This window comes from Natator depressus, chromosome 8 (assembly GCF_965152275.1).
Source record: "Natator depressus isolate rNatDep1 chromosome 8, rNatDep2.hap1, whole genome shotgun sequence".
NCBI lineage: Eukaryota > Metazoa > Chordata > Testudines > Cheloniidae > Natator > Natator depressus.
This window is the reverse complement of record NC_134241.1, coordinates 34,082,632-34,098,749: the sequence shown is the minus strand read 5'-3', so window position 1 is coordinate 34,098,749 and position 16,118 is coordinate 34,082,632. Positions and strand designations below refer to the sequence as shown.

The window sequence follows — 16,118 nt, the reverse complement described above, 5'->3', positions numbered from 1 at the left end:
TCTCAGCTACTGCAGAGGCAGGCTATCGGTGTAGGTACTCACAAGCTACCAGGACAGGCAAACCACTTTAGAAACTAGAAAAGTTGGTTCTTCCATGTGCATTTTATCACATACCTCCACTTTGTAGATAAACTTTGTGTCTTCCTGGACTTCAAACTTTTCCCTTTCTCATCTCCCTCTCATCTTCTACCTCTAGGAAGAGGGCCGAGGTAAGTTTCACTTTACTCCAGGTCTGCTAGAATCCTTTTCCTTGCCTCAGCCTCCTACCTTGACTTTTAGAGCTTTATATGATCCAGATCTCTTTGGTGGGCCTCCAGAATGCTATGGGTCCTCAACACACATTCCAGGAAGCAATTCAGCCCTCTCAGATTTGTCTAATTTGGGGAGTGAGGAAAATTTCCCAGGATGATCCTTCGAACAAGCCAGGATCCTGAAAGCTACTAGTTCCCCAGGAATCAGAAGGATGTGCTTATGATGGAGAATTGTCAATTCTAGACTAACTTGAGGGTTCAAGAGGTTTGGCTGTTAGGAGGTTTGTATAAAATCCTGTATTCCACCATGCCCCTACCTGCTCTCACCTTTGTTTTTTTAGGAGGGGGTTGGAGGGGACAAATGGGAGGGACAGTGATTTGTTACATTTCTCTACCATTTTCCATGGGGAGGATGGAAAGCCCCACTTCTAGGAGGCAACTCACCCTCTTGTGAAGTGGAGCACACAGGGCATATCCTGTCTCTTCGTAGGCCTCACTCCATCTTTGTACAGCTGGTAATGGCTCCCTCCTCTGCACTCTAGCAGCTGGGGATGCAGCTGAGGCATGGAGAGAGAGAGGCAGTTCCAAACCTGCTTCCCAACTGCTCAATGTAACAACCTCTACTGGATAGAGGCCCATACTGCTTCTGCAGAAGCCCTCAGGCAGCAGATGGCACAGTCCCCATGATGCTGCTGGGACTGTCAGTGCTGAGCATGGATTTGTAAAACCGAGGCCTGGAAGTCATGCCTAACCACACAAGCATTCAGATTACTATCCCTATTCAGTTCTAACTTGCCCTCCAGTTTTCATAGCCTCTCCCCTCCTCTCTCAGAAATCACCCCCACTCTAACTTCAGTAACTGTTGAGTTCTCTCCCACATCCTCTCTGAGAAATCCCTGCCTTCTTGCAAGATGTAACCCTTAAACCACTCTAGCTTGTTTTAATCCTCCAGATGAAGGACTAGTTCAGCCTCTTGCTAAATTTGGCTTCGTGGCATTTGATTTGGATTTTCAAATTAAATTTAAATCAATTGTGGCTATATTGAAATTTGTTGCTACCTTAATGACTTATAAGTTCTGCATACAAAATACAATAGCTAGCCAACTTTTAAATAAAAATAAAGATTACTACTTTAATTTTTCCGAACATCTAGAGAGTTTTTTAAGCTAATCAAATTTTTTTAAACTAAGGTAATGTGTTTATTTTGGTGAGAGAGTCACTAAACAGCCTAGGGCAGATAACCTTTAAAATAATGTTATTTTAACCTTAAGAACAAAAATGACTCTTCCAACATTGTGTGCAAAGAAACTAGCTATTAACCCTTGAATGCCAGTGCCTCTGGCATACTTTGAGTCATCTTTTAAAAACAGATCCATTTTGCCTATAGTATATATAAATTCCGCACATTTGTAGGGTAGCATAAAAGCTCTTATATAATACAGACAGTACACTTATATTGAAGAGGACAAGATATAATTTGCTTGGAAAACAGAATAAATTCAGCAAAAAAATCCTTACAGAAACCTTATATGAGTGATGTAAATGCTTATTCTGATCAGCATTTTTGTACTGAAGTAGCAATACCCTGAATATATTTTAAGTCTGATTTATTTTAAAAAGCGTAGTAAATTGCTACGTTGATCAAGGTAAATCAAGCCATACCTTCTTAACACAGCAATGACTGGCTCTATAAAATTTAATTACCGTCAAAATGATTAAATCCAGAACAGGTCATTTTCTTTTTTTAAAAAGTGTGCTTTTAAATACAGCAAAGCAAACTTTGACCTCTACAATGCACTAACTTTTTTTTTTAAACAAATTCATAAAATTTAAATAAGACAGCAAAATTATACCTTGTAGCTAAAGTTATCACAAATAATGCAAAATCTAAACTGTAGCCTGAATAAACACTATTGCTGGATTTCTTTGCAAGCCTAAGGCAGGATGCATAGCAATTATCAGAAATGAGTACAATGATGAATTTGCATTTGAATGCTGGGGGGAAAATGCTAAATTTACAGCACGACAACACACGAGCTGATAAAGCAACTTTATTAGTGTCCTGCGGCAAAGTACATTAGTAATTTGTAACCAAGCATTAAAATTCTCATTTTGTGTCATAAAAAAAGTAATCAGTTTCCTCCATGATGCATTATATGTTTTACTGAATTTCTTATGGGTTCTCCTCCTGGAGAGACATACATGAAAAACCCTTAACAAAAGGCCTATTGCAAAGTAACCAGAAAATACTTTACCCTCAAGATGCTCTAATGGGCATGACTCACCATTTTCTGTCAAATAGCTCTAATACCCACAGCTCAAGTAGTATCTTGGAAAACAGCAATTTTAAACAAATGCAACAAAAAGTTCTATTCCAAATTAAAAAAGAAAAATCAAACCCAAAAATCAAAGGTCAGAAAAGTGTGCAACAGTGTATTACTTTCCCAGATGTTTTTCCACTGCTGCCTTATTGTATAAGAAGCACAGTTAGCACCTGCTATCCTCATACTCTAACACACAAAGTTTATCCCCTGCACACACCATATGTGAACACATGAATGCACCCATCAGTAATTTAATTCTCTCTTTTGAGTGATGTTTTCCTCTTGATCACAATGTAAAACTGCAGTCACTGAAAGGCATAACATGATCCAACTATTAAGGTTAATGATTAGTGTTACTGTAAGATTCTTTGGTTATAGGATATATTTTAGTTTAGCACAGTTATACAAAATAATTGTCACCTAGAAATATGCCCCTGAAGTCTAAAAGCAACCTAATATTAAAACATTTGCAGACTGAGGTTGTATTGATTGAATTTATAAATTTGGAGTATTTCCCCATGTAATCTAAACAAAGTTATCCAAATTATATTAAGTAAATACATTTTAATGAATAGTAAACTTTTGAAATCCTTAGAATATTAAAAGTAAAGTTCTGGAAGTAGCAGTAGTGGAAAAACTTCTCTTTAAATACTCTCCATTGCCTTGAACTCGCTGAGAGCCTGCACAGGATTAACATGCTTCTTCTGGGATGCTCTTTTGATTTTGGTTTGAGTTTCATCCTGTTTCTCTCTCTTGACCAGAGGTTTCTTCTCTGGAGCCTTCATTTTCCAAGACACAGCAGGAAGGTTCAGGGAAGCCATTCCTTGGGACTTTTGATATTTAGTAGATGCCACATAGGAAGCCTTCACAGTTTGCACCACTGCATTCATCAGATTCTTTGCAGCCTGGATCAGAGACATAGCACTGTCCACCTACAATAGATATCATAATCATCATCTGTGTTTGGCAATGCCCATGACTCGCTACGCACTGCAAGAACTAAGCAAATGCAAGAGGTTTCTAGAATTCTTAGAATATTTTAAGGTAATTCATCTTCTTTTTAAAGGCACCCTCAGAAGGATTTCCAAAAATGATGCTATGTTTTCTGACTCTTGGTGATGAGAAACTGACTCATGCCATCAGACAAATGAGCAGTATTTCTGTGCTCTCAATGGTGCCTTTTCCATATTTATGACTATTTAAAATATTTGTACTTGGCTGTTTGCTGTCAGTCTTGTGGCTGCCTGCTGTCAGTCTTGTGGCTGCCCTATCACAGAAGCTTCCACTTCAATTAAGTGTATTATAGCTATGAGGATATCTTAATCGCTGACTGATAAATATTTAAGTCACAATGGCATATTAAATCATATTAAGAGGAACGTACTATTATGCAGTGATGAAGTCCACGCAAGAAAGATTAAAAAGAGGAAAGCTGCATTAGAGAAAACAAAGTTCTTTTAGAGTAAGGAAAAGATGAAGGGTAAAATTATACTCTGGGAGACCAAATTTTAGCTCCTGCCAAATTACCAGCGTAGGAGATGAACCAGTGGAGTAGAGGGCCACATCCAATTCGCACAAAATTGAGCAGATTATGTCGGCTGTCCTCTTTTCATATGGGGGTGTGGTTTACAGAGACACGAGATGCCTGCAAGCACTGCTGCAGTTCAGACAGGTATGGCATGAAGGATTACATGCTAGGAACTCAAGTTTCTGCTGGATGTATCTTCATATTAATGGTAATAGATAGAGGCTGCCTTTGGGCTGTAATTTGGGCACCCAAATGTAGTTTATTTACTTAGCAATTTTTATTATGGAAAAAAAGGGGAACTTAAGGAGAGGAATGGAACTCAGCTTCTCTGTTGCTCATGCCAAGGTCCTTTTTAAAGAGAAGTTGAAAGGAAGGGGCAGTCTGAAGGAACTGTATTTATGGCAAGGAGGTGCAGAAGGAAGAACATGCAAAAATGCAATGGAGAAAGACACTGGGGCAGATGAGAGCTGAACTAGGGGAAGAAGCTGGACAAATGTCTGAGCAAGATCTAGGACATGAAGGCTGTGTGCATCAAGACAGACCAATACCACACAGTCTTGCTGAAATAATGGCTTATCCTCTCCAATTCTAGGAGTCTACTTTGAGCCCAACACTATGCAGCTTATGCGTCTGACCTATTATAACTCACTGCCATTTTAAAACAACATATTTTAAGTCTACTTTATTGCCACGAGTGCCCATACGTATAACAAAAGGAATAGCTACATACACTTGAGAGTTCACATGTATAACCCCCTGGGCAAACTAACAGTCAGATTGATTGGGACACTCAGAACAGGCTGTAGACCACATTGCTGATCTTTAGTGACCCTTGATTTTATTAAAATTTCTGTTCTAACTGAAAGCCTGGGTATTAAGCAGGTATCATACCACTTGTTGCCTTTTGGAAGCTCACTGCACAACTACACTTAAGCTGATATTTTTACCTCTTGGTAAATTACTACATTTTAAAGAACTGGTTGGCATGCCAGTCTTGGGGTTGTGCAGTTGCACTATGTGCTTCCTTTTCATTCTAGTCAAACTGCATATTGGCTGCTTTGCCAGCAAACTGGTGCAGCCACTAAGCAATTCTTGGAGTCTCTTGAAAAAATAAGACCGTGTCCTGGCTTTGAAAGAGACCTAACCATTGACTAATGTGATACATCACATCTGCATAGACTGGCCAACTACATCAAGCACGTGTAAGGGCACTCCAAGTGCCCAGATCAAGTATTTCCTCCCTAGAACTCAAGACATTTTAGGATAATAAACTGCTTAAGAAGCACGTTGCAGCACTTGGATTCTAACCCGAGCTGCAGATTCACTGAGTAGATTGTTTCAGGGAGCTGCTAACAGCAAAATGGCTATTTCTTTTTCAGAGGGCCTGCTGTTCTCAGGGTCTGTGTCCTTTAAAAAAAAAAAAAAAATTACAGCTTTTCAAAAAACTGCTTGTTGTAGGTCCTAGAATGGTCTGAAGCAGTTTTCAGGCTGCATGATCCAGAAGTGGTATAACTACTTCAGACTCCCCCTATGATTTATATCGCTCCAGTATGCTTGATGCTTTACCGATTAAGAGAGCCCTTGCCTCAGGGAGCTCACAATTTGGTAGCTAGTGACCAGATCTGAATGACAAGTCTGTGCTGGGCCCTGGTGTGCTCCCCTCCATTCAATCAATCTAACCTGCTGTCCTTAACCTAACCATCAATTTGGAAAAATATATTTTTATCTTCACTGCTCTTTACAGAATTTTTCCCACTGTGAAGAAAATCTGTATTATGCAAAACATGTGGGAAGGAAGCAACTAAATTCCTGAATTTTTCTGCTTGTATTCTCTTTGCCATAGTTCACTCCAGTTGCTCACTGATGCTTTGCCAAATTCTTGCTCTGGAATTGTGTGTGTATTTTTAGTTCAGGGTACAAATTGTTAATATTTATTTTTTAAAGACAGTGCCTGATTCAATGGGAGGCAGTGGACTATCTTTTACAGCACAGATTTTCATCCAGTAATCTGGTAGAGGCCAAAAAGTGTGGGAACATTTAGCCATGTTCTTATTCAATGAAAAGAGATAAAGATAAGGAGACTGTAGTAAAGATACTAGCCTACTAATATGAACTAATTTATGTCTGAAGGATATGTAAAATTAAAAAGGAATTTTATAATCACAGTAAAACCCTAGAGCACATTCTTGTATAAGGACATATCTAATATTTGGACACCACAATGCCTTCAGCTCCACAGATAACAGCCATGCATCACAGATACATAGCAACACGTTCTGCTGCATCTTATCGCTCAGTTCCTCACTTCTGGCAGTTTGAGCATGTCCTGCTGCCAGTAGTGAGAGGGTGGCAGAGAATTCTCTCTCTGACATAAAGGTGCTAACATTATGTAAAAGTATGTTCTGTTGCCAGAACTGTTTCTATTACATTTTGTTTCCCATTTTGCTCGGCTATTATGCAGCTATTCCTACATTCCTTCCAGCAGCCACTTGTCAGTGCAAAAAGCAGTAAAGTGAGAAACTGTACAAGATACTTGCACAAATGAGGAACTGTATAAAGGTTTCTAGTATATGAAACACCTTAGGAAAGATCAGATTTTAAATTTACTTTTAATGACTCAACTGTTAGTACTGAGTTACCAATCCCTTTTGTCCCTCCATAGACTAGACCCTGTATTAACTCCCCAGCATCATTGCTGCTTTCACCCAATTAGAACATAAGTGACTATAGTAAACAAGTTGGAGCATGGCAAAAGATTTCATAAATTTAGCTGTTTCCCTCCTATGTAATCGACAGCATGCAGATTCTTCTCAGTGAGGAAAAAAAGTCTGCAGTACAATGAAGACAAGAATGCATTTACTAAATTGGATGTCCAGAGTAAGGAATGAGGTTGGCCTTACAGCAGCTTTCAGCTGTTACCAAATAGTGGAGCAACTAAAAAAAGTTTAACTTCAGGCATAGTTATTTTGAAATAAATACCCCTAGATAATTACAAGGCCACCCTGTTCAAAGTCTCTATGAAAACATGGGGTAGATTAAGAAATGTATATAAAATTATGCTGATTAAGATGATTTAATCCCACTGTATGTAAAATCAATAGCCTGTGGAAAAAGTGGTAGAGCATTACAAATTTATAGTGAAATGTCTTGCTGAGGGTTATCAGCTAGTAATGAAAGCTGAAAAGTAGTTCGAAGATTATTATGATGCTGATTCTGCCTTCAAGTAGAGGCAGTTATAAAACTTGCAAGGGTTTAAAGTTTGGACAAACTCATGTGCCTTTCACTTTGTCTGTAAGCCTTTAACACAAAAGCTTAAACTGGGAAAACTGTTCAACCTAGAAAGAAAAACATGAAATGGAACTATCAGATCTTACATACCCCAGAGACCACCAGTTCTCCTCCAAGGTTTTGAACTTCTGCCTTAACTTTGCTACAGATGTTCAATTGATGGCAGTATAAAGCAATACGCTGTAGATAGGCTAGAAGGTCTTGTTTGCAGGCAGAATCTGGGCACTGAAAATAGAAAATTGTTATGTCAGAATTTTGAAAAGCAAGAATACTAATTTTTAAAGCTAACTACCCTGACACAGGTCAATCAAAAAGAAGCTTAACTTGTTCAGCTATGTATCTATCATGATGAATACATTCATTTTATGGATTTATAGACATCCAGCCATCTACTTTCAATGACAAATGGTATGAAAAAAGTGAATAAAGAAACACTGCAGTAATAAGTGATCATATTAAAAATGGAGTACACATTTGTAATATCTGTACAACAGTTCTGACATACCACTAACGCCACACAATATTTCTAGTAATGTAAGGCAAATGATAATTTTGAAGAATTTCTTGCATTTGAGTTCAAACCCCTTATTTAAACCTAAGTTAACTAGCAGCAAAATTGCATTTAGAAGTCATTAAACATTAGTATCTGCTAAATGTTGAGATTGTAGGATGAGAAGTCATTGACTTGCAAGAGATGATAAATCCACTGTGCAATCAAAATGTGTTCTCAAAAGTTGGCATTGGGAGACAGGACTTTCATGTTCTCATCTGCTCTTTCACTAGCCTTGTTGTGTGATCTTGGAAAAATTTCCTAGCCTTTCTACACCTGTTTTGCTAATAGGTATAGTATTTGCATACCACATAGATACTGAAGATGCATTTGTGAAGCACTGATACAGCACTTTGCATCCTAGGATCTCAAGTTAGCACTTGTAAATCCTACTTGCAACTCTTAATCAAGAATAGTGCCTCGGATGCTGATCTTCCATTTTAAATGAAATGCTTGCACTAGTGAATAACGACCCCTGTAATTCCTCTTACGTAATATCTCCAAAAGAACAGATACGTGGTCCTGACTACCTCAAACCTCTTATCAGTGTGGTAACTCGATTCCTGACAAGGCATGAAAGTGCTTCAGCAAATGCTATTGCATTAAATCACACAGATATAAATTTTTTAGCTGTGTAATAAACTGACTATTGGGCACAGTACCGCAATAGAGAAGCCCATTTGTTCAGCCCTTGTGGTGCATTGTGGAAGGAGAATATGCTCCCCTGATAGAACAAGGTGGAAATATGTTGAATGACCTTAAAGAGTCAAGTGCTCTGGTGACAGGTTTCAGAGTGGAAGCCGTGTTAGTCTGTGTCAGCAAAAAAAACGAGGAGTACTTGTGGCACCTTAGATACTAACAAATGTATTTGATCATAAGCTTTCATGGGCTAAAACCCACTTCATCAGATGTATGCAGTGGAAAATACAGTAGGTACGTACGTACGCACGCACACACAACACATGAAAAAATGGGTGTTGCCATACCCACTATAATGAGAGTGATCAGTTAAGGTGAGCTATTAGCAGCAGGAGAAAAAACAAAAAAACCCTTTTGTAGTGATAATCAGGATGGCCCATTTCCAACAGTTGACAAGAAGGTATGAGTAACAGTAGGGGGAAAAATAAGCATAGGGAAATAGTTTTACTTTGTCTAATGACCCATCCACTCCCAGTCTTTATTCAAGCCTAATTTAATGGTGTCCAGTTTGCAAATTAATTCCAATTCAAAAACAAATTCCAACGAGAAACTGCTGAAGTTTTTTTGTTGTAGTAGTGCCATTTTAGGTCTGTAATCGAGTGACCAGGGAGGTTGAAGTGTTCTCCGACTGGTTTTTGAATGTTACAATTCTTGACATCTGATTTGTGTCCACTTATTCTTTTACGTAGAGACTGTCCGGTTTGGCCAATGTACACGGCAGAGGGGCATTGCTGGCTCATGATGGCATATATCACATTGGTAGATGTGCAGGTGAATGAGCCTCTGATAGTGTGGCTGATGTGATTAGGTCCTATGACGGTGTCCCCTAAATAGATATGTGGACAGAGTTGGCAAAGGGCTGCAAGGATAGGTACATCTAAGATACAACCGCATTTGCTCCAACCCCTCTGACAGAGGCAAACACCTACAAGATCTCTATCAAGCAATCTTACAACTACAATACCCACCTGCTGAAGTGAAGAAACAGATTGACAGAGCCAGAAGAGTACCCAGAAGTTACCTACTACAGGACAGGCCCAACAAAGAAAGTAACAGAACGCCACTAGCCGTCACCTTCAGCCCCCAACTAAAACCTCTCCAGCACATCACCAAGGATCTACAACCTTATCCTGAAAGACGATCCCTCACTCTCACAGATCTTGGGAGACAGACCAGTCCTTATTTACAGTCAGCCCCCCAACCTGAAACAAACAAACACTCACCAGCAACCAACCACACACCACACAACAAAAACACTAACCCAGGAACCTATCCTTGCAACAAAGCCGGTTGCCAACTCTGTCCACATATTTTTTCATGTTCTCGGTGTACATATATATCTTCCTACTGTATTTTCCACTGCAGGCATCGGATGAAGTGGATTTTAGTCCACAAAAGCGTATGCTCAAATAAATTTATTAGTCTCTAAGGTGCCACAAGTACTCCTCATTCAAGTGCTCTGGTGTTTCTCAGCCTCATTCCCATATGAAAAACAGAGGAGCCCATCTGAGTGGCAGCCACAGTCCACAATATGCTCTGTACATTTGAGATGAAGAGGATATATACACAATCACATAGTGTATAGGAAGACTGGAGTTTAGCATGTATTGTAGTTATCTTTAAAAATGTCAGTAGCACGGCTAACTGGCATGGCTTCTGCAAAGAAAAGTGTCTCTCTCTAACCTATTAAAGTTCTTTGTGTATGTCAACAAAATAGTGGATAAAGGAGAACTGGCTGACAATCTGGAATTTCAAAAAGCTTTTGACAAAGTCCCTCAAGAGAGGCTGGTAAGAAAACCATGTCACAGGGTGAGAATTAACATCCTTTCATGTTAGCAACTAGATAAAGGGACACATAACAAAAAGAATAAATGGTCAGTTTTCACCATGGCAAAAGGTTAGCAGGAAAGGGTCACAAAATTCAGTACCAATACTGGAGTTTAGCATATTTATCAATTACAGACACTGAAAGGACATTAACGTTGCAGGGTTGAGCACTCAAGAGTTATCAAATGCCAAAATTAAAATGGTCTATATAATGAGGCCAAGAGAGATTAAGCCCAACATCAACAGGTGTCTCCACTAGTTCTGCGTGCTAAGTGACTCAAGTTTGGCTGCAGTCACCTGAGACCTGCATCTTCCAGAGCATTTAGCATTTTTATAGCACTCAACATATAAAGCACTGTACAGACAATTAATCCTCCAATTCCTGAAAGGTAGGCAGCTACACACTTGTAGTAGAAAGAGAGCTTGAAGCATGGGGCCTGGTATGATGTCCAGAGCCTGAATTAAAGTGACCAAAAGTCAGGCCCGGCTGATATTAAGCAAAGTTAGCAAGAGTAAGCCCTGTTACAAGGCAGATGCCTGCTTGCAGGTTCACTATCCGATACATGAACAGGGCTGGCATTTCAAAAACACAAGCACTCCTAAGCACTATGTATTCACATAAATACATTCCAGAAGGATCGTGCCAGAACACTCCAATACAAGGTTATGGTGTAAACTAACTCCCCGAACATGATACAGGACACACTGACCCTTCCGAAGGGTAAGGTCAGGATGACAGGGTAACAGCTAGAGATGTTTTGATTGAACCAACATGTACAAAGTAAAGGGCGGTAACTAACCACACCAGAAGGGCAATACATAAAACTTGTTTGTAACAGTGTATAAAAGAGGGGTCACTGAGTGGGTGTCTCTCTCCGGCTAGGGGGGAGTGGAAAGTCCCGTCACTCACTCAGCCAAGTTCATCGTGATGGGAATACATGTATTAAGTGTACCTGTAGCACATATAGGGCACTAATACCCTGCTTTGTTGGCAATAAACCTGGCCAAGTGCCTTTGCCATTGAACGGAGTCTGTGGTCTTCCTGGGCAATTCGATCAAAGTCTGCTGTATGGGCTATCTGGCCAGAGCCGGTGCAGCATGCAGAGAGAACGAACGTAGCCAACAACTGACAACAGATGGAGAAACAGAGGAAGACCAAATGACTTGCCCAGCTTCATACTGAATCAGTGTTTGAGCCTAGACTAGAAATCAGGACCTCCTGACTCCTACCACTTAACATTCCTTCAGATTACACTGCCTTGCTGAGTAACCAAAGGTTACACTGACTTCAGTTGTAGCTGTGAGTGTCAGCCTTTAAGACACCTTGAGCCTGATTTTCAGGATAGGCAACACATAACTAGTAGCCATGTGTGAAAAGGTTGGTTTAAGTCATTGCCCAGTGGCACATACAAAGTCCCTGACAGAGATATATAAAAGAATCAGGTTCTGTTTCTGGCATTCACCTGCCCCACAACTACAAAACATCGCATATTGGAAGGAATAATTTGAACTACTTAGGCATTTTATTGCGTTTCAAATTAAGGAAACAGACATTGGCCTCACTATAGATAGCTCAATGAATGAGAGCTGCTGCATGTTCAGCAATTGTAAAGAAAGAAAATATTGTTCAGCTGCATAAGGAATGGGATAGAAAATAATGTATTATGGGTTTGTATGGTGGAACACCACAATAGAACATCATCACCTGGAAACCTGTGTTCAGTTCCAGTCACACTACTTCTAAAAGCTGATTGCAGACATGGGGGTGGGGATGGGAGGTTTGTTCCAAGATTGTTTAGTTCACAGAGTACGATGAATGAAAGTGAACATGATGATAAAGGTATACAAGATAAGGAATGGTATCAAGAAGATTAAATAGGAGCACCCAATGTATCACTGCCCCTTCATGTTATGGCAACAAGGATTTTAATTAAACTAAAAGGCAAATTTAAAACCGCTAAAAAATAAACACTTCTTTATCAGCCAATTAACTTGTGAAAGAAAGAAAATTAAGTAACATTTCAGGGGATAAATCAGTCATTAACTGATTGGGGGGGTCAGGAAGAAATGACCACTATGAGCAAGTTATTCTTAACTCCCATGACATTTTTTGCAGCTCCCTCAAAAAGATCTTGTATTGGCCATTGTCCAGTGTCCTGTCTGACTAGATGGAGCATTAATCTGCTGTGGTATGGCTCCCATCAGTGAGGTACCCATCTCTGTGACTGTTAGAGGAAGTCAATGTCATTCACATTCATCAGTTGGCCTCCAATAGCTCAAAACTGGAAAACTTGCTGAGGCACTTAGAAAAGTTCAACAAGATTTGGCTGTTAAAACTCAAACCTCAGATTGTTAATCATACAGACCTGACAAAAACACCATGCATTAAAAATGTGTCCACATTTTTACAAGACCTCCTAAGAAATGGAACAAAACTTTCTTAAAGAAAACAAGGCCACTCCATTGGAATTTGCTTACTAACAGAAAGCAACTGATAGGTTCAAGTTGGCAGGCAGAGCCATTTTCCTTTCCAGCATGATACCCCCATTTTAGAATCTGAACATTGTTAATTTTTGTGGGTTAAACCTTGACACTGCGCCAGTGACCCAGACAGCAAATTCCACTACATGCATAATACATGAGTTTTGCATCATGGAGCAGTTACAAAACCTGTAAGAGGACATTTAGTGGAGGAAAAATGTTTATTGCTACTGGATAATCATTTTGGCAACACACAGCAGCAGCAGCCAAATGAGAAAACACTAATCCTACATCAGAATACAGTTTTCCAAAAGCAGCCTTACATTGTGTTAGCATTAGGCATAATCAAAATCTTGCCTAATGTAAGGGCGCTAGGAGAGACTGCTATTACTTTATTGGAAAGCTGGGGAAATGCATAAGCTTTCCCTACTGGTTCACTGTGATTTCACAAATTGGCAATTGATGTACCTCCTACAACTATCAAAGATTGGAAGCAACAGAAATATTGTCAGAGTGATTTGTAAGTGTTCTCGTAGAGACAGGAGAATGAATTTTATGAAAACCTCCATTGTGCTGCAATCATTTCAATTTCTTGAGGTATTTGCATCTTACTGATATTCCCCCCATTCAAAAAAATCCTGATATTTTGAGCGAAAGATGAAACACCTTTGGGAAAATCTGAAGCTAGACACTTTTCAGCTGACTTGAAATACCTTTGATAATAGCACATTTCCTTTGAGGCCATAAAAGCTATAAAACTATCTGAGAGCAAGAGTTAGGATTTTCTGACACACTAACATGAGGGTCACGATTCACCTAGTGCCATGTGGTTAACACAACATGACAGTGCACCCCTTAGTTCAGTTCCTGCCCTTGGCATATGAAGGCATTAACACTCCATTGGAATAGCTGTATTGCAAGTCTTCTGTAATTATCAAATAGTTCTACATTAACAGATTACTGAACCGATTTCTATAGGTACATCCACACTTTATGGTGACGTGCAGAGCACAGCCACTACACACACAGCTACCACAGGTATAAATAGCAGCGTAGACTGAGAGGCATGGCCTAGGTGACAAGAACAGAGTGTCCCCGCTGCTGAAGCCTTTCCCTCCTGTCCGAGCCTCTCCCTGCCATATGTAGTTACATATGCCCTACATGCTGCTGCAAGTGTAGCCAAGACCTATGAGTATGCAAGCAGACTCAATGAAACATATAAACTGAAAGCTTTAGAAGAATATAGGGTTTGAAAATAGTTATAGTCTTGCCAATATGACTAACAGTCACCTCCTGCTTGTCTCCCCATCTCCTCACGATACCTGTTAATTTTTTTAAAAAATGACTTTTCCAGTCAAAGTAATCCAAAATATGCGTTTAAAGAGTTTTATTGTCTATTTGTTGTGAGCACACATCATGGCCTTTTCATCATCTGCAGTGTGTGCGTGGAACACTAGTTTAATTTGTAACAACAGAAGACTTCAGCTAACAGAGTTCACTGTAGATTTCAGAAAGCAAGCTAATTCTGAAATCTTGCCCTCCTTGTCTGAGGAGGTGGCATCTCCCCATTCTTCACCTTAATGCCATATCTTCACTCACTGCTGACAAGTGGGGGGGAGGGACCATTTGAAGCAGCCTTTCCATACTATCCCATTGAGCTGCTGGCAGTTTATTAATATTAAACATTCAGTAAAACTAATACATTAATATTAGTCACAATGACTGTCTCTGGAAGCTGGATGAAACAAATAAAACATCTGCATTGTTTTTAAGAGTTAATTCTTGTTTAAATAAAAACATTTGTCTCATTTTTGAATCACGCTGTGAATTTGTATTCAGAGAGAGAGAGAGAGAGAGAGAGAGTGAAAAAAACTACTTTAGCTCTGTGCAAAAGTAAAGCTTGGTTAATGACAAACCTCAAACCTAAGCTATTTGTATTTCAGGGCCTCTCAGGAGCACCGACTATCATGAACACCACAGATTTCTTTAGCCTTAGTTAGATGTCTGTGCTTATCTGATATCATTTTTGATAAAACAAGATTTTTGTTTTATTGTGATTGTCACTGTGGTATGAATACCTTGTGGGATGACATGAGCACTTGGTTCATTACATGACTGATCAAGCTAAACCCTGTTAACATTTCTGTGACAAAGCAAAGCTCCATTGATAGTCCTCTTGCCAATGGGCTTTAAGCAGGCGAGTTCAAGTACAGAATAAGGAAACAGCTGCCTACCCTGCTGACACTGTAGTGCAATATTAGTGGGAATGGTAGTCCTCTTTGGATAAAACACGAATAATAAACCTATTCTGCCCATCTCTCCCGTATATCCATATAGAAGATAGAGATCCTGTGGAGCATTTCAAATATAACTCACTGATAACTCTACTCTCAAACACCTCTGCAGAAACAGGAAGATTAAAATCAAGGCTGTGCCTGATCTATTGCTGGGAGCATAATGATCTTTACTATATTGCCTAGAGAGTCACATTGTTGCTTTGCGAAGCACTCGGGGATATCTCGAGTATGACAAAAAAAATTCTATTCTTTTCAGCTAATATAAAGAAACTAGGTGCTTAATTTAAAACAATGAGCTGTTAGAAGTATTTTTGCTGTATGCGTTCAGGGGTTTATGTTGATGGGGTAGCAAAGCAGTTGGGAGAAACAAGGTCAGAAGAGCTGTATTCAGGAAGGGATTGTAGAAAACTAGGTAAGTACTTAAGCCGCCAAAACCAAATGTTCTCAAGGATCCACACAGAACAATTACTCAGTTGTGATGGAGGCTTATGAAGATGAAGGACTACTTACATGGTCAGCAATAGCCCGTCCTAGCTTGTCCATCCTTGACCCAGCCTCTGCAATTTTCTTGGCAGCACTAATCACATCTGATGTATTTTTTAGTGGTCCTTTACCTCTGCAAAACAAAGCAGATTCTACTTTTTGGCACCAAAAACAAGCATGTTGCTTCTCTCATATATTCCGTTTTTCAGACTCCCTAACTGAACTGTATTCACATGGGTAACGTGGACTCGCATAATAAAAATAAGCAGCTCACAGGAAAGTTATCACACATGCTATAGCGTATCAATAGCTCTCTCATTTGTAAGTTAAGTTTCCTCAATGAGTTCACAAATCATCTTTGTCAAGTCTATAAAGGGCCCATGTTTTGTG

General features: G+C 39.5%; 1 protein-coding gene across 1 annotated transcript in view; it reads right to left on the bottom strand.

Annotated features, from left to right (window-relative positions):
* Positions 1 to 2,282: 2,282 nt before the first annotated feature.
* Positions 2,283 to 16,118, bottom strand: part of CTNNA1 (catenin alpha 1) — a 183,954-nt gene continuing 170,118 nt past the window's right edge. The window contains exons 16-18 of the mRNA XM_074960709.1: positions 15,756 to 15,861; positions 7,482 to 7,616; positions 2,283 to 3,507 (exon numbers count right to left, since the gene is read on the bottom strand). Coding sequence (XP_074816810.1) covers positions 3,220 to 3,507; positions 7,482 to 7,616; positions 15,756 to 15,861 — 529 coding nt within the window. The 3' untranslated portion in view covers positions 2,283 to 3,219. The remainder of the gene's footprint in view (positions 3,508 to 7,481; positions 7,617 to 15,755; positions 15,862 to 16,118) is intronic.